The 19,598-nt window shown below is 39.7% G+C and overlaps 1 protein-coding gene across 1 annotated transcript in view; it reads right to left on the bottom strand.

The window, feature by feature from the left end:
• Nucleotides 1-19,574, bottom strand: part of CPNE3 (copine 3) — a 35,402-nt gene extending 15,828 nt beyond the window's left edge. The window contains exons 1-8 of the mRNA XM_074145293.1: nucleotides 19,474-19,574; nucleotides 18,989-19,098; nucleotides 7,707-7,846; nucleotides 6,953-7,132; nucleotides 5,728-5,802; nucleotides 4,910-4,981; nucleotides 3,997-4,080; nucleotides 2,095-2,184 (exon numbers count right to left, since the gene is read on the bottom strand). Coding sequence (XP_074001394.1) covers nucleotides 2,095-2,184; nucleotides 3,997-4,080; nucleotides 4,910-4,981; nucleotides 5,728-5,802; nucleotides 6,953-7,132; nucleotides 7,707-7,838 — 633 coding nt within the window. The 5' untranslated portion in view covers nucleotides 7,839-7,846; nucleotides 18,989-19,098; nucleotides 19,474-19,574. The remainder of the gene's footprint in view (nucleotides 1-2,094; nucleotides 2,185-3,996; nucleotides 4,081-4,909; nucleotides 4,982-5,727; nucleotides 5,803-6,952; nucleotides 7,133-7,706; nucleotides 7,847-18,988; nucleotides 19,099-19,473) is intronic.
• Between the last annotated feature and the right edge of the window lie 24 nt (nucleotides 19,575-19,598).

The raw sequence follows: 19,598 nt of genomic DNA, 5'->3' as shown, positions 1-19,598 counted from the left end.
CAGCCTGCAAGTTCTACATTGTGCAAAACATGCCTCTATGTTTCCGTTTGCGCTACTACAACATTTTGAGTGCACTAATAAATAAAACGCATGCACATGCATTGAATCGCAACTTAAATAATCACATACGCAGCCACAGTATCAACAGTCTGATGTTCATGGCAGATGCTATGTAAATTCTTTTGAATGCCATAAATTAATCCAATCAAATACTCAGCCAAGTGCTTCAGTACCTGAAATTTTAAATTGAAGACACTTCCTAAGCCAATAGTTATGACACCTATTCCCAGTAGGCACAGTTATTTCTTTTTCCTTTTAATGGCATCAAAAATTGTTTTGCTTCATGTATTTAACCCACCTAAGCCAATTTTTGATCTTAACTCCAGGTAAGACAGAAATATTTCTTTTGTTCCACATCTGCTCTCCTGGACACACAATAGTGAGAGGGAACCATGTGATAAAATTGCATATATATGCAATTCCCCAGCAGAACTAGGCATGTCTGCTCCAGATGAAAGGCTCATATTTTCAACACAGAAAAACTTCACTGACTGTAAACACACTCACGTGGAACATAGCAATAAATCCAGAAGATAAAGAACCAACTTGGTTTGTGCATTGCCGGGGATACACAAACTAAGCCATTAAATAGGTGAAAAGCCACTCATTATGGAAAAATCGGTGGGTTTACTTACTATGATAAATAGCCCATTGCGCATGCAACTGTGAGCATATAAAAGTATTAAAAGTATTGTTTAATCCTTCAACAACATTATAATACAATTCTGTTTGCATTTTAATGTTTGAAGTGATAGCTCCCGGATTTTTAATTAACACATAATCCTACCGTCTGTCTCCAAGTCCGTAACAACTTCAAGTAAAATCTATTTTCTCTGGAAATAAACCTACACTTCTGAGATAAGAGTCCAAAGAACAGACTTTATTAAAACGATGACAGAGCTGAGAATAACTCCATCTTAATAGATACATTTTAATCAACGGTCTACAGTTTTAGTATGGCTGTTTACTCAAAAAGAGAAATATATTTACAGTATGAGGAGATGTAAGAGCTGTCACAGATATTTTGGGGAAAAGCAGAAAGAAAAGTGAAGGAAAAAAACCACAGAAGCAGCAAGGGAAGCAGGTTCTGGGCTTGTAAAGTTGTTCATTAGTCTGCTCTGTAATTATGTATTTAAATCCATACAGGTGCTTGTAACACCTAGATCCCTGTGGCTGTTAAGCATTTTCCAGGACGGCCTCAAGCCATATGACTAATACCTGTCACATGCGGATTATGCTCTTGTTTTTCCTTCCCAGAGGAAAAACGACAAGTATAGTGGTTTGTTTTATTTGAGGTTTTTTTTCAAATGCTAAAGTATCAGGTTCCTAAGATGTTCATAATAGCTTATAAATGACATTTTGTTTGGTTGTTTAGCTTCTCCTAAAGGGAATTCCTGAAGAAAGAAATTCAGACCTTAAACATAATTTATTCGAGATAAGATCTGAAGATACAAAGAGTTGGAGATCAGTTCTGGTGAAACCATCACTTCACAGGTTTGGTTGACTTTCTGACAGAAAGTTCAGTTTCATCCGAGGAGAAAAGTTGCTACATGTGGTATCCACAAGATACATCTTATCTCAGCTAGCATGTTAAGTGTAATTAATTGTATCAGGTAGTATATCAATAATTTCATTAGTGTTACCTGTTGCATCAGTAACGAAGTATTACAAGATCTGTAACGTAGAACAAAGCATATTGTAGCCTTTACCATGAGTGTTCACTGTACAATATCTTAACACCATCCATTTTGGCCGATGCAACAGTAAAACTGTTTGATCTAAGTAAGAAACTGAGTTGGACATTTCAAAGCTACTTATGTGACCAACTTTTATGAGATAATGCATCACAAATGTAAAATGTATTTTTTTGTTTCCTAAAACATGCATGTATCTCTCTGACTTTCAAATAGGAATAAGAAACCTAATACTTTCAATTCAACTTGAAACAAAAAGAGGCAATAACTAAAATAACACATCTTCCATTTATTAGATATTCTATTTTTTTTAATGCATACACCATTTCATATACATTACCTTGATTGACTTATCCATGTCACTGTAACACAGAGAATTGAGAGAGACTTTAAAGGGCCTCCAAACAGGATTCAGGTTGTTTTTAATAACCTGTTTAAAACAAACAAACAGACAGAATAGTATCATTCACAAGAGGACTCTGTGTCAGGAAATGTAGTGACAGGACAAGGGGTAACAGTTTTAAATTGGAAGAGGGAAGATTTAGATTAGATACCAGAAAGAAATTCTTTACTGTGAGGGTGGTGAGGCACTGGAACAGGTTGCCCAGGGAAGTTGTGGATGCCCCATCCCTGGAAGTGTTCAAGGCCAGGCTGGATGGGGCTTTGAGCAACCTGCTCTAGTGGGAGGTGTCCCTGTCTATGGCAGTGGGGCTGGAACTCGATGATCTTTAAGGTCCCTTCCAACTCTTGACCATCCTATGATTCTATACCTTCACAAACTAAACATTCCTAACATGCAAGTAGCATTGTCCAAAAGAGATGGTATCTTACAACTCTGCATTTTTCTAGACTGCACTGCAATCTTCTATATCATTCCGCTACTATAGTGCAAAAAAAAAAAAAACCCAAAACCGTCTTCATTGTTACATAAATATTATTTTTTTAATAAGCACACTCATATATACATACACACAAACATATATAAAAGCATGACTTACCAAAAAACCATGCAATAAGACTACATTGGAATTTCTGAATACATCAATGCTTTGGAGATTACAATTCTCTCCACCTTATATTTATTCTGAAATGCCACTTATTGAAATATGCCCTCAAGAAATTCATGGTATAGTTAAGCAGAAACAGTGCATGAAGATAAAAAAAGACACCCTACTGCACACAGTCTCTCAAGCTGAATGCTAAATAAATGATATTTAAGAACAATACTGAAGAATCTTCAGAATTTGTCAACTGGAAAGTGTCTGTAATATATCCAAAACACCAAATAATGATCTAATAAAGCATAAGAAACTACACACTTAACTAGTAATACCTAGTAATAGTAATACTTATACTTCCAGCACTGTAGGAGTGCAGAGAAAGAAATTCCTCATTTGAAAATGAAAAGAGTAAATAATAATAATATAAAAAGGGTTTTAAAATCTGTAACATAAAGAACTAATCCTTCAGCCAGTTCTGGGCTGGAACAGCAAATTCGGGATTTGTTATTGAAATTGAAGATGGCTGAAATCCTCATGGAAAATACACATTTTATGCAGAAGAACCACGTAACAAACTTTTTTTATAAATCTGACACAAAAAGGATTTCTATTTCTTCAATATTCAAGCTCCAAAATTACAACAGTCACCACTTCGAATGTGTACTGTGCCTCAGTTGGGACTAGGACCTGAGCTTCCACTACACTGAGACATTCTGAGCCTACTCCTACCCTGTCATTGCTGCCACAGGACCTCGGCACCTTCTCCTGCGTGGAAGGGCTGCTGCTGCTCAAGCACGTTTTCCCTCACTCAGCATTACCCTTGTCTTGCCCTTGCTCTGCAAGCATTTGGTATAATTACTTTAATTAGTAAAGGGTACAGCTAGGTGACACTGACATAAGAACAGCACAGTCACAGGAATGCCCATGTTCTAACCTCAGTAGCACTGAGACAAATGTTCCTGTATGAGTACACAGCACCTTTTCAAAACATTTGCTTTCTTTTAGATTGCAGAAAGCTTGGATGCAGGGGGAAAAAGAAAAATTAATAGTATTTTCTGATGGCATAAACCAGAATCAAATCCTGTCCTATCGGAAAATCAGTGGAAGGTGTTTTCTAACTGGTCTGTGTGTCAGCTACCAGACCATTCTCTTCTTTTCGTAAGGCACTGTACCTCTAGTGCTGCGACACACTGTAAATCAAATAACCTTAATCTCTAGGATGTTGACTGAAAATATCCTACCTCTGTTCTGTGAACCATCACCCAGTTTCCATCTCCAGTCTGCTTGTGGAATTCCAGATAAGGATCTGACTTTCCAAAAAAATCCTGCATTTAGAGAACATGTAATTATCCCAGAACAGCCTGTGGCATGAATTCCATTAAATGCTAGTTAAAACACACTTAGATTAACAAAAAGTAAAATACGTATTCAGGGAACAAAAGCTTTATATGAAGAAATGCAAGTCTGATTATATTACCACCTGTGAGAGAGAGGAAGAAAACGCAACACATCCGTCAAGTTAGGATAAAAGTTCTGCAGCGTCCCCATACTAAATACCTGACAGTTCAAGTGAAAGAATACTTACACTAGTAAGTACTACGATGGATAGTTCAGAAACTAAGGATTTCATCCAGTTAAAGAAAGTATCATTAAATGACAGGGGAAAATAATGACCTTTTTTTCCATTTTTTTTTTTTTTTTTTTTTAATTTTTGCTTTTAAAAGTCTTCCTAAATACAGTATCTTTAGTCAGCCCCAAAATATTTAACGTAACATTTATACACTCCTACTATACTCTTTACCATTTATTTCAGAGAGCTAACAGGTAATAATTTATACAACTATTCAAATCAATGGATATACCAAAACTGCTTTATATTTATGATTAAATGTAAAGATTTACGTTTAAATGGCAGCGTGTTATTCACAGAATATCCCTGCAATGCACTTGTCTGTCTTAGATGTTATAATTCATTTCAAAACAGTCAGTGAAGTTACGCTGAAGCAATCTTTCTTCAATTTCTTTTTCAGCATAAAAGAAATCTTAATGAATTTAATTATTACAGCAACATTAAGAAATAACATTTTAATGTTCCCTTTTTGACAAGATTCTGATTTTACTACTTTATCAAAGAAACAGCAATCACTTAAATACCTTATTGTCCAGTTTCCTTGCTTCTACTTCCAATACAACCACCCTGTTATCCTTCACTTCTTCTGCCGTAATCTAGATAGGCAAACACAAAAAAACACCACCCGAAAACTTGTTTTGTATTCAGGCACTACATAGTTTTCTCATATTCACAACACTCCTATGACAGGTCCATTAAAAAAAAAAAAAAAAAAAAAAATCATGTTTGCTCACAAATGAAGCATTCAGAAAATGGGGTCGAGGGAAAGAGGAACAATTTGATTTGACACTGGGATTCACTAGATGATGACACTGACAATTAAAGATACTCTCTTCGCACAGGTAATTAATGACAGAACGAGAGGGAATGGCTTCAAGCTCCAACACGGTAGGTTTAGACTGAACATTAGGAAAGAATTTTTCACAGAAAGAGTGGTCGGGCATTGGAACAGGCTGCCCAGGGAGGGGGTTGAGTCACCATCCCTGGATGTGTTTAAGAGCCATTTAGATGTGGTGTTGGGGGATATGGTGTAGGGGAGAACTTTGTAGAGCAGGGTAGATGGTTGGACTCGATGACCCCAAGGGTCTCTTCCAACCTAGACAATTCTATGATTCTACCCAAACAGTAGCACATTGGATGCTGTAATTATTTCGACGGATGCAATGAGACTTATAGATGCAGAAGGTGGGCTGATCTCCTTTTAGATGACAAAAAAAATATTACTTTTTACAGCACTGTAGATCAGATGCACTGTGTTCAAGCTACTAACTAAAAAAATACCAAAACCACAAAAACATATACGGATAAAAGCTAAAGAGATTTATCATCTTAATTGTCTTACCGTAATACTTCCTTTTCCAGCAGGTCTGCCATTTTTAAGTACTAATGGTTTTGTTAGAGTCCTGCTAGAAACTATCTGCCAAGACAAAATTTGAGTATGAAGTATTATTAGCACAATTTATTAGATTTTCGAAGGAATTAAGATAGTGAGGTATTTTAATTTTAGGAATTTTTCCTTCATCATGAAGATGACAGCACTACATTTACTTCCCAAGATCTCCTATAAATAAATAGGTAATACTTGATGCACTTCTAAATTTTAAAAATACATATGCAGATGAACATATGGAGTTTCAAGAGCAATATGAAATAAAATGTCTTGTAGTAACTTGATACACATACATGGACAAAGGTAATACCTGAAGTTCTAAACCTGAATTGTTCTGTACCATTTAAACATATGCAAGCCATGTCATAAACAGCTTTAGTGAACAGATTTATAAACACAATATTTGTCATGCGAACAAACATCAGCCTCCCCCTGCAGTGTTTCCAGTTGGTTTTATTTTATCCTTTTCAGGCAATGCTTTCTCAGAAGCGTATCTACTAATTCTACAGGTCCTTCTTTACTTTAAGAATGAACAATTCATTTTAATTTGATACTGAATTTCATTTCGCAATGCTTCTATCTTCATAATGCACTTAAAATAAAATTACTTTTGAAGCAGGGGAGGAAAAATCCCAAGAAGACTCTCCACCTTCAAAGGAACTATTAGAAAGAACAAGTTAAAAAGAAGCTGCCCGATTGTGACAGCACCAAGCAGAGAATTTTACAGGGAAATGGGAATGAAATCAACAGTAGGCAGAACCAGAACCACTGCTTGCCTTGAGTGGAAAGCAAATTACAGGGTTAACATGGCCCCTGTGAACGCTTTTACGTCGCTATACACCAATTCCCTTTTTATGGAGCATAAAAATAAGAATTTGAATATTAGAGTAAATAAACAGCAATTGCTACTTTGTGCTTATTGCTGTCTGAAAGTAAGTGGACTGTCACTCTGGACAGTCACCATTCTAGAGTATATTTCAGAGCATCATCTCAAGACCATTTTGCAAATAAAATGTATATACACTGAACTGAGGCTTGAAAAAACAAAGGGAATTCTATTCAACTTAAGAGTAACCCAACTACACAAGAACATAGTGACAAATTTGAGATAAAAGTGCTAATGATTTGCATTAACTTATATTTTCTTAATTCTAAGGGAAATCATCTGCATACTTACTTGTCCCAGTGTACACTCAAATTCTCCTAAGAAGTCGTCATCACTCAGATCAAAGGTTTTGTTATCGATGTCATATATTCCAAATTTAAGTTTCTGAACAAGCTCAAAATAGTAATCAATTAGGAATTTCTTGGAAAACTTTGGGTTCAAGGAATTCTTAACTCTTTCTGTGCGATCAACCTGAAGTTAGAAAGATAACACTTTATCCAGTATTTCACCAGCCTAACAAGCACTCAAAAAAAAAAAAAAAAAAAAATCAAAGACTTTCAAAAGTTCTTAGTATAAAGTATAAACCCCTATCTTCCTACAAACCCTTCATCAAATATAAATAACCACATTATATTACAAATCCCACTTCTGTAAGTTAGAGATATTTGAGGACTGGTTTTTCTTTGCTCCCCGTAAGGAGTATCTGCTCCTTCATAGGAAGACCAACATTAAAATGGCATAATTGTCAAATGCAGCATGAGATCCTAGTTTTGGTGTACTGTATTTATAAAAGCACATTTAAGCACTTGGAAGGCTTCTGTTGGTCCAGACATGGCTGGGGGAACAGTGCTAAAAATCGTATTTATTAGAAAATGATTATTACTGTGCTACCTGTGTAACGATTATAGACATAATCTTCTGAAAAGTTTTCAGAGGTGCTGGTACATAATTCAAATATTTTAATGAAATCATATGCTCCAATGTTTTAAAAGGCTCAACAAGTTCAACTGTTTTTAGCAGATTCAAGAGAAGAATCACACTGTACCTCATACCACTGCTGACCGCTCGTGTTCTGGAGAAGCACACACAGTGGGTCTGACTTGGAACCAACATCTTTATCCAAGAGATTGGTGCAGGCAACAGTCAGCTCCACCTTTGTCACACACTGTGCTGCCATTTGTTAAGCTAGAAAGCAGCAACAAGAGATCATTATTTTTAAAAATGGACTAAAAAGCAAACAATGGGAATGTCACAATGCATTAATTCTCTGACTGATCCCTAGAATTGCTAGCTTGCAAGGGGAGTGATTTGAGTCTCTAAACGCAAATTTTAAGATTCATGATATACCAACATTACAGAATTACTGAAGGTATATATGCCACGTAGGTATAAAGCTTCTTTTCAAAATCTGCACATAAGAAACAGTAACAGGTTTCTTACAATGCTTGAGGAACCAAATGGAAAACAGGATACAACACAAAGAAAGCACCGTGGTTTGAACTGCTGACAACAAACCTTAGGAAGCTTTAAATTACATCCTGCAAAGCTCACGTTAATAGCAGTATCTTATAATGTAGATATTCATAATAATTCAATGAATAAGGAGAAAAAAAATCCTACTATATACTCCCCCCACCAAACCTTTGTAACAAAATGCTGAAGCCATGAGTATGGCAGAATTGGAAAATGAGTTTAAGGGGGTTAAGAGGAATAGGTGCTCTGTAGTAAATCTTCAAAACCAACCAATTTTGTAATAATAGGGATAAACAACTTTGAAGTCAAGCAACAACTCAGAATTAGGTGGAAGTGTTCTTTCTGGAGGCTCGTTTAAAAAAATAACAACTGAAAGCTTTCTCACATTTCCTCTTAAGTATCTCAATCATTTTGCACTGGAACTGAGACGACCAGCAGATATTACAAACCTACAGAAACAACTTCATTATTAGTTATGAATCCCAATCTGGGATAACAGGTATTTGCAAGCTTAGGTTGCAATTGCAATTAGGCCTGAGCAGCAGATATTTTCTATATATATATATAAAAAAAAAAAACAACCCAACTCTATAATTATACTCTTCAGGAATACAGCCGATCATCTCCAGCACTCTTTGGGAGGTAAGCCTCTACAGTACAATCACCCTTGACTCAGAGACTGAAATTTCCAAATCTTTCCACAAGCAGCCTATCTTGGCAGTTCCCAAGCCTCTTTAGCTTCAGGTTCTCCTTCTCTACAGTAAGCCCACAGTCTAGACACAGTATCCCTCTGGATTAATTTATCTTGAAAGTGCATGAGACACTAACCAGAGAAAGAAAGGAAAGGCAATTGCTTCTATCTAGCCAGCTCACTTTCAGGTTACGGAACAACTCATCCTGGATGTCATCTCTAAGCATGTAGAAGAAAAAAAGGTCATTGGGAGTGGTCAGCATGGATTCACCCAAGGGGAAATCATGCTTAACCAATCTGATAGCCTTCTACGATAGAATGACTGGCTGGGTGGATGAAGGGAGAGCAGTGGATGTTGCCTACCTTGACTTCAACAAGGCTTTTGATACTGTCTCCCATAACATCCTCATAGGTAAGCTTAGGAAGTGTGGATTAGATGAGAGGACAGTGAGGTGGATTGAGAACTGGCTGAGTGGCAGAGCTCAGAGGGTCGTGATCAGCAGTGAAGAGTCCAGCTAAAGGTCCATAACTAGCAGTGTTCCCGAGGGGTTAGTACTGGGTCTGGTCTTGTTCAATGTATTCATCAATGACATGGATGAGGGAACAGAGTGTACCCTCAGCAAGTTTGCTGCTGACACAGCAGAAGGCCGTGCCACCATACAGCAAGACCTGGACAAGCTGGAGAGTTGAGCGGTGAGGAACCTGATGAAATTCCGCAAGGGCAAGTGTAGGGTCCTGCACCTGAGGAGGAATAATCCCATACACCAGTAAAGGTTAGGGGCTGACCTGCTGGAAAGCAGCTCTGTAGAGAGACCTGGGAGTCCTGGTGGACAACAAGTTGACCATTAGCCAACAATGTGCCCTTGTGGCTAAGGCGGCAAATGGTCTTCTGGGGTGCATTAAAAAGAGGATGGCCAGCAGGCTGAGGGAGGTCCTCTACTCTGCACTGGTAAAACCGCATCTGGAGGACTGTGTCCAGTTCTGGGCCTCCCAGCTCAAGAAGGACAGGGAACTACTGGAAAGAGTCCATTGGAGGGCTACAAAGATGATCAAGGGAATGGAGCACCTCTCTTATGAGGAAACGCTGAAAAGACCTGGGTATGTTTAGCCTGGAGAAGACTGAGAGGGGATCTTACCAATGCTTATAAATATCTAAAGGGTGGGTTTCAAGAGGATGGGGTCAGGCTCTTCTCAGTGGCGCCCGATGACAGGACAAGGGGCAAAGGACACAAGCTGGAACACAGGGATTTCCACCTCAACACGAAGAAAAATTTCTTTACTTTGAGGGTGCCAGAGCACCAGAACAGACTGCCCAGAGAAGGTGTGGAGTCTCCGAAGATATTAAAAATGCCCCTGGACGTGTTCCTGTTGAGCCTGCTCTAGGTGGACCTGCTTTGGCAGGGGTGTTGGACTAGATGATCTCCAAAGGTCCCTTCCAATCCCTACAATTCCATGATCATACACATATAGCGTACTTGAACATGAAACTATATACTTAAGCCAAACTATCTCTCGTCCTTTCATAGTATTCGTACGACTTTTGGTGAAAAGGAACTTTTTTTAGAGGCAAAAAGGGAAAGGAAAATGGAAAAGAAGAACGATGAACTGAAACCAGGAGAAAGAAAACAGTGTGGTCTGAGGGAAATTTCCTGAGGCTTCCTCTATTCCACTACGGCACACTTCCACATTGCCTCTCCATTTCTATTTTGGTGTCTTAAAGATGGACCTTTTGGATACTGAAGTAAATATAAATGATCTGTAAAGGAACCATTTGAACATTCACGCATATATACTATTTTTAAGAAGCACGTCAGATTCATTCAAATCCTCCTGCACCTCCCAAACACCATCTTTGAGTATCTTCTGCTCCTGTGACTTTACCAAGTTTCAGTTATTGTCCTTGAGGTGAAAAAAAGTGAAGCGCTGAGTTCCAAGCATTTAAATTGTTTTTAAACCAATGTTTTTTAGGCTTAGAAAGCCTCCCTTCAAAAAGCAGTCTGCTCCCTTTTTCCTGGTTCTCTTTTTATACTGGTATTTTCCATTCCCTGTTGCTTTCCTGGCTCCCACACAGAGCTCATTAACAGTCAGTGGCTTTGCCCATAGAATCCAGTGCAGACCAGTGCATGACTCCTTAATGGCTGTTTCCAGAAAAACAACTTTCTACTAACAAAATTATGTTCTAATACCTACCGATGCTGCAACAGCAAGTAGAGAGGTTTTTCATTAAATTCAACAGAATTCAAATTTGAATTCAGATATATTTCTCAAAACAGCCAAAATTTTCTTCCTCTAACTTCCCTGAAACTCCTTATTATTACAAGTTCCCAAAAGGACTTATAGCCAAATTTCTTTTGTTAAAATAATGTTCCCAAAATCACTAGTAAACTGTGCTGGCTTGACCCTGACTGGACACCATGTGCCCACCAAAGCCACTCTATGACTCCCCTCCTCAGCTGGACAGGGGAGAGAAAAATACAACAAAAGGCTCGCGTGTCGAGACAAAGACAGGGAGATCACTCAGCAATTACCATCATGGGCAAAACAGACTTGACTTAGGGAAATTAATTTAATTTATTGCCAATCAGAAGTCATCTCCAGCGTGGGTCCCTTCAATGGGCTGCAGTCCTTCAGGAACAGACTGCTCCAGCGTGGGTCTGCCACAGGGTCACAAGTCCTGCCAGCAAACCTAATGTTGTGTGGGCTCCTCTCTCCATGGATCCACAGGTCCTGCCAGGAGCCTGCTCCAGCATGGGCTTCCCATGGTGTCACAGCCTCCTTCAGCCCCATCCACCTGCTCTGATGTGGGTGAGATATCCACAGGCTACAAGTGGGTATCTGCTCCACTGTTAACCTCCATGGGCTGCAGGGGGACAGCCTGCCTCACCATAGCCTTCACCACAGGCTGAACACAATCTCTGCTCTAGCACCTGGAGCACCTTCTCCCCCTCCTTCTTCACTGACCTCAGTGTCTACAGAGCTGTTTCTCCCACTCCTCTCTTCTGGCTGCTGCCATTGTTCCCCTTCTTAACAGCACAGAGGCGCTACCACCATCACTGATGGGCTTGGCCTTGACCAGCAGCAGGTCCATCTCGGACCTGGCTGGTGTTGGCTCTATCGGACATAGGGGAAGCTTCTGGTGGATTCTTGCAGAAGTCGCCTCTGTAAGCCCTCCCTCTCCGGCTACCAAACCCTTGCCAGGCAAACCCAATACATAAACAGGTAACATCCAGTCAACCTAAAAATCTGGTCAGCTTTTTCTACTTAGCCTGTGTGCATGTCCCACTTCTCTTACATCACAAGTACTTCCTTGCAAAAATGTCGATCCTGTTGCTCCCTCTCCTCCTCCACATGTCACTGACTCTCCCACTATGAACATTATGTGGGAAAAGAGCAGATTTAGCAAAAGAGGTGCTGTGCAAAAAGCGTCCTTTAACACACAGAGAAAGGAAGAATAAAAAAAGCTGCTTTCCTTCCCCAAAATGCAAACATTCCTGTATGAGACCTAATAATTGCATTCATATTAGATAAAACACAATTTATAACAAGAACATGCATTTTTCCAGTGGAGGTTATTCAACTCGAAACCCAGATACAAAAGCAAAACTTCCCAAGTCCTGAGATGTCCTTTAATCTCTTCCATTTCCAGTTTTGCAAAATCCAAGATGAAAAATAACGCATGGCATTTCCCTCAGAGGCTCTGAGAATATTAGGAATCAATATTTGTATAATGGGTTGAAGAGGTCTTTAATGCTTCTAATGCATTTCAAGAAATAATGTTGCTATTTTACTTTGAAAAAAAGACAACATGATTATCCATAATACCATAAGATACATTTTACAGTAGATAGTTGTATACAACCTGATCTTCAATAACACTATAAACATTAAAAGTTATTAAAATACTTACTAGTGAGAATAAGTCATATCTCATTAAACCAAAACATTATGTAAATATACATACCATAAGTATTTACGGTAGTGAAACTCAGTACATAAACAACAGAGACTTCTCTTACGATTGCAGTCACTACAGAACTTGCAGAGGGCACACAGATGCTTCACATGTGTGAACTCAGAAGCCTTTTAAAAAGCAATAGGTGCTATTTAAAAGCTCTGCATATGCTGCACGAATCCTCGTAATCCCATACTGCATACAAGGAAGCATGGCTCCAGCTCCACCCAATTCTCCTCACACCTGAAAGCTTGTGTCAGATGAAAACTTCTGAAACAGGTTTGGGAGGTGGGTGGTAGGATTCCTAAAGATAAACACTCTCAAGGATCAGTCGCTGTCAGGTGAGTAAGCATGCTCTTTTTGAAGACTTGATGGAATGCAGAGTCTGGCCAATCGCAGTCTCTTCAGGATGGTGGAAATAAGAAATCACAGCTGCGCTAGTGCATTACCTCTTGAAATACCATTCTACAACACACTGCCAGATCTAGTATGCAAATCAGATGCAAAATATTCTAGATACATGACTGGATTACTTGCACATTTGGGATACTGGAATAACTTTACATAGACTGATGGTACCGTTTGGGCTCTGGTAGGCTAAGCCTTGACTACCACTAAGTTAACAAGAGACTTATTTATTCAATTAGTTGTTGTTACAAAAGTAACTATGCTCCCCAATGGCCAAATATAATTTAAACCTCTGCTTTTCTCAAGCTATCAACCGTTTGTTCTCCATGTAGGGTACACCATGAAGTGAGCGCACCAGGAGGGCACACCAGAACGGGGCCAGATGACAGCTCAATAATCCTTTTTATTTGGAATAGCTTTTATGACCACAGGAGTGTATCAGGCTCTTTAAAAAAAAAACAAACCCAAACCAAACCAAACAACAACAACAAAAAAACCACTGATAATTCTGAACAGGAGAAGACTGAAAATTACTATATAACCTGTACAGCAGAACTTGCAACACCCAGACTCTGAACTGCAGCAATGTATGGTCACAAGGGAGATTCTTGTTCCTTATCCAATGCCATGTCTAGGCTGCTCAAGAGCACCATAAGGTCAACTAAGCATACTACAAATCCTTCTGCTTGAGCTGTCATTATCAAAGCAAAACTGCAAGTCAAAGACTAGTCTTGTCTTGCAGTTCCACGGATCACAATGTTCTTTGAATTCCACTAATGATCCTATTGAAGATAAATGTCATCCATCAAACAACCCAGTCAATGTCTGCTTTTCAACAGAAAATGTCAACATGGCATTCTACCTCGAAAGGAACAGGTCTATTATCAGAATAATCTTCTAACAGAGCACTTGAACCGTCACACTGCAGTAATCCTGTCAATGCTGCAACACCAGAGGAGAGTACAGGCTTGCCCAAATAATCTTCCCGAGTAGTACAATGACATGCTCACAGTTACAGATGCTTCCCAATCTGACAAGCAGAAATACATTAACTACAAGACAACAGACTAATGAAGTGAGCACCGCTCTAGCTGGGTTTGGTATCATTTCCTTTAGTCACAAGTCTCAAACCTGTTCTGATATAAGCTATTGCCATCATAGAACATTTTCTAGTTTCTGTGAACTACTAATGACAATAGACCACAAAAATCCGTATTTTGTAGTTACCTCAGGGCCCAGACAGACACAGAAAAAGCCGGGAAAACATTTCAGAACTTGCTAATAAAGTCTATTCCTGATCAGCTAATCTTCTAGCTATAATGCTACGCATAAGCACTTTATGTAAACCGTGTGCCAGACTGAAAAAGTCAGTACCATATACAAGCAGTGTGCTAATCCCTCTTGGATTATTAAGTATTTCCCATGAATCTGGGCAGATGACAACATGGAAATAAATTAATTATTCAGACAGACTACAAAAACGAAAGCCTTGAACCAAGCCTAAACCTGAAATAATGCATATGAAGCTTTACCGTCCTGAACATTCGGTGTATTCAATTGTTCCGTATCTGCTCTTTCAGACAGAACTAAGATACCTTTTCTTGCAAACAGAAATTTCTGTGGTAAAGATCTCTAAGCCTCCATTCCTTAGAACCTCTTTTATTGTATCTCACACAAAGCAGTAACAGCACTTCTTGCCACTGCCTTTGACAAGAACAGTTCCAGTGAAGAGCTGGCACAAAGATGGAAAAACAAGATTTAAATGAAAATAACCTGGGAAACAACATCCACCTGACAACATAACCTGCTCAATCCATAATTTCAGCATAGTCCTCTAGCATCATTTTATAACCGTATAAACTGTATATGCAAAGAGCAGAGAATGACGATGTACTCCCAGAAAATGCCATAATGCCAATTATGACAACAGACACTTCTTTCCACTGATGGGACACAATTTCTAGTCATCTTGGACCACACATATATAAATGTATATTTAAAAAAATTGCAAGGTAACCCTTCAGTTTTCAAGAAGACAGACCACCTCACAGGTTCATTTCACATAAAGTTACAAAGGCTAAGATTGTTTCATAACCTGATTTCATCACTGCATTCAAAAATTAGAGGCTTCTCTAAAAATCGTACCCCTACATTTGAATTCTGGCTCCTCTCTCTCTTTTCAGGCAACACTGCTAGTAAAATTCTCAAGTGACACTAGGTGATGTGCTCACAAATTGTACAACAGAAGCAACTCAAAGTAATACACCTCAACTTGCATCGTTCTGTAAGTATTTGAAGAATCACACACAACCTTGAGTATAAGCTGTATCTTCTCACATTCACTACTTAGTATGCACAAAGAAATTGTATCATTCATAAATGAACAAGTGCGATTATGCTAATAAAACCCTAATGACCACAGAACTAATTTTACTGGGGATTATGCCAAACAAAAATAAAAGCTAGTATTTAAGATATCTGAGGTGTGTGAGAAAGGAGACATTATTTTCTCTATGAGAAATGAAACATCTATTTATACAATATTCATCATACTCAGGCAGTTCAAATATTTATCTACCGGACTGGTAGCACACTGGTATAACAAGTCAGGCAACTCTTTGTAGATAGTTCCTATATATAAAAATCTAACATTAAATTACATGGCCAAAAAACATATTTAGAATTCTATTTTAAAAAATACCACTGCCCAGACCGGAAACCATTCAATTCAACTATTCAATTGACTTCTAGGACATCTGTTCACATGACAATTCAGAAACAGCCATTTCTAAATATCTTTCTGTTGACTTTTTTATTCCTGAATATGGGTGTTCAACCTTTAGGCATATCTTTAATGCTGACAGCCCTTCCCAGCATCCTCCTCACACAACAGTCTTATAGGAATTTTGGGTGATGTTTTGAGCCAAGTAAACTAAACTATAAAAGGTAACGTTGTGCCCTGCACAAGAATATTAAGAAACACAGATCTCTTGACTTCCAAATTTAGTTGTTTTAAGCAGACAGTATTCAACCAGGGGAAGATGTGTTTCTTGCACATAAGTTTTATCAGAATATTTTTATGTCAATTTCTTTACGGAAAACAACCTATCAACTACGCAATTTGAATAGTATCTTAAATTGTGTACTCTTTACCACAATTTCTCTGTGTAGAGCCACTGACTTTACATAATTAACATTATCCAGAAGAAAGAAAAACTTGTACCTCACTAAAACTTGCTGCATTTTATTGCAGAAACAAGATGCAAGTGATCACATGTTTTAGACTAATTCTTCTTACAGTCCATTTCAAGTCTGGCATGTTGTAACACTTCACTGTTACAAATACTAGTTCTTAAAAATGAGTTTAGGGTAACTTACCTCAGAGGTCTGCCTCTGGGCTTCTCGGCAGAAGGTTAAAAGCATCAATAGTAACATGAAAATGTGAAATAAAAGGAAATTAAAATCAAGAATTGTTATTCCCATATATAACAGGTTCAAATGCATATACTTGGAGGAATTAAAGCTTCCCTTAAAATAAATAACCTGTCCAACAGTTTTATATGTCCATGACAGCAGCACTGCAAAGATTATTTATGCGAAACCCAGACCCTTTGTTAGAGGACAAAGTACAATATAAATTCTATATTTAAGAAGTCCAGCAAAAAAAGACCTTTAAGATTTTAAAAACAGAGATCAGATTGCCCTTTTTGTCCTATTCATTTAATGCTTTTTTTCCAATAAGGTGACAGTATTTTAAAGTAAGTAGACCAAGATCAGTGGCTTGCAAGCTCCCAATGTGGCTTATACTCCAAGAAACCTACGCTTTCCTACGCTGCTAAAGGTTGTCTAAGAAACTCCATAAAAACACTATCCCACAATGGTCCGGCAAACCATTTTGTATCTCAGTATAAACAATATCACTAGCTTCTAACCGACAATCACAAAATTACACTTTACTATAGTCCAGATGTATTTCAAACCTTCCTATAGGCACACCAAGAGCTCTCCAGTCAGCTGTGCTTCAATTCTGTATCACAGCAGCTACTTGCACTCTGCATTCAGTGTGCCTGGGAGGCACCAAACATGCTCTGCATATACATATAGGCAGTGCTGTCTGCCTGCCTTCAGAGCCAATCATGGTACTTCCTGGAACCACCCGATTATTGCACAAGTGCTGGTCACCTACCATGTGGACTTGCTAATAACCCTGCGAGAAGCACCAGAACCAAGTTACCACCACTAGAACTAATTCAGCTGGCTCCTAACTGTGCCTTGGATAAAGCACTGAGTGAACACGTATGCTCCATCCAGCTACAGGACGGGAAGGATCCACAGGATACAGTTTTCTTTCAACCACAGAAGAAAGCATGAAGCGATCCAAATCATTAAGACTATTTCTTAAACAGAAGCTCAGACCCAGCAACCCAGTCCCAAAACTCCTACATTCAGAAATACTTCAAACCCTTAATAATACCATTTTTAAATCCCTCAGCAACAGCATCGCAGCTAAAGCAGTATTAAAGACAGACCAAGGAAATTAAACATAAAACAGTAAAGAGGACTATAATTCTACTTCCTGTGTACTTGTTTCCACAAGCCACACCACAACTTCAAATGTGTCACTAGAAGGGCCTGTTATTAATCTTAGCCTAATTGATCCAAGAATAGAAGTAACTTTGTTTGGTTTAACAGGAATTAATACCAACAAATGCTAACTCGATCAGGTATGATTTACATTGGAAGAGCACTCTGACTTTCACTGAAAAATAAACAGAATTAATAGGGAAGGAAAATACTTACCTTATGGCTTAACTTTGTCCCTAAAGGTATTTCCTAAAGGAAACCATGGTAATGACAGCACCTGATTCTATATCAGCCTTAAATTCTGGAGAAACATTAATGCCTTGGGCAAAACACAAGGCTGTAAAAACAGTGTGGTACAGCTCTGCTATCTGGGAATTCTGGCAGATGACATTAGCTATTGAACCTACCAGAAATGGACTTTTGCTTTCAACAGCTGAACTAAAATTAGTCTAACAGTCACATATAATGGATTTGTATAGATTAATTCTGAGATACTTAACACAAACGTCCTTGTTAGAAAAACAGTGCCTTCTTCCTAACAGCGCAAGAGAAAAACAACAAAACCTCTGTCTGGTTCTCCTTGCTCCTCTACACACCTTTCTTGTTTACGTGGTTTTTTTTTCTTCTTATGCTTGTTAGTGTTGCGCATGCCCTTTGAAACATCTTACCTCTGTGATTATACATATACGAAGTTAAAATTTAAACCTTATTGAGGAAAAATAACCTGGAACGAAGTTTGGCTCTTAATTACTTTTACTAAATAAACTTTTTTGCACTACCACGGAAATATCTTTAACTTGAACTTTCGGGGACGTACAGCTCCCAAGGAAACAACTGTTAAGTTTCAGGGCCGGGGCGATGCATATCCCCTTGAGGGTGCTTAATGCACTTTGGAGGTACCAGCATGGAAGCAAAAGCGAGGAGCTTTCATTCCATAACCTTTCCCTAGCGGAAGAGTAAACGGTGACAACAGGCACGTCAGCTAAGGTTTGCCTTACACTTGCCACGCAACTGCAAGGAAGAAAGAAAAAACAACTCAGGAAGAAAAGCGTTACTTTTTTTTTTTTTTTTTTCTTTTTCTCTTTCTTCAGGAAAACCGATGATTTCTCACAGAAGGGCGAGGGCGCTTCTCGGGGCGACGTTACACCGCCGCCGAGACCGGCACCCCGGAGTTACACCTTCTTTAAGGCACAGCTTTAGCCTCACCCAGTTTCGCTACCTGAGGGACGCCGAACCAGACGACCGATTCCTTCACCTCCGCAGAAAGCCTGTGTCCAGTCCCCCGCGGAAAGCCGCCCCTCTCCGGCAGCAGGAAGCGGGCCGCGACACCTGAGGGGACGTTGGCGCAAGAGGAGACGGTTAGGACCGTTAGGACGGCTGCCAACCGCCGCCTGCAGCCGGGGAGGGGCGGCCCGGCCCGGCCCTACCTCCCAGCCCCAACCGCGCACTTCTCTCCCGCCCTACGAGGCGGCAGCCTTGGCTTGCCCGAGGGGAGAAGCGCCTCAGCCCGAAGGAACGACGGGCGGAAGGCATCAACTCCCGCTCCGCAAGCCGGAGAGGGAACAAACCCGGCGGCAAGCGGGCCCGGGAGGACTCACCCCTGAGGCGCCGGCCCGCCAGGCAACGGGCCGCCGCCGCCGCCCCCGAGCACTCAAACCTCGCCCGCAGACAACACCCAATCCCGGGGCCGGGCCCCTCCCTCACCTGCCGGGGCGGCCGACGGCAGCGCTGAGGCTGCGAACCCCCCTGGCGCCCGCCGCGGACACGCCCACCGCCAACCGGGCGCGCCACGCCCCGCGGCCACCGCCCTCCGGAGGCGCATGCGCAGA

The sequence above is a fragment of the Numenius arquata genome, chromosome 3, assembly GCF_964106895.1.
Source record: "Numenius arquata chromosome 3, bNumArq3.hap1.1, whole genome shotgun sequence".
Lineage (NCBI taxonomy): Eukaryota > Metazoa > Chordata > Aves > Charadriiformes > Scolopacidae > Numenius > Numenius arquata.
The sequence above is the reverse complement of the archived record's forward strand: the minus strand, read 5'-3'. Positions and strand labels throughout refer to the sequence as shown.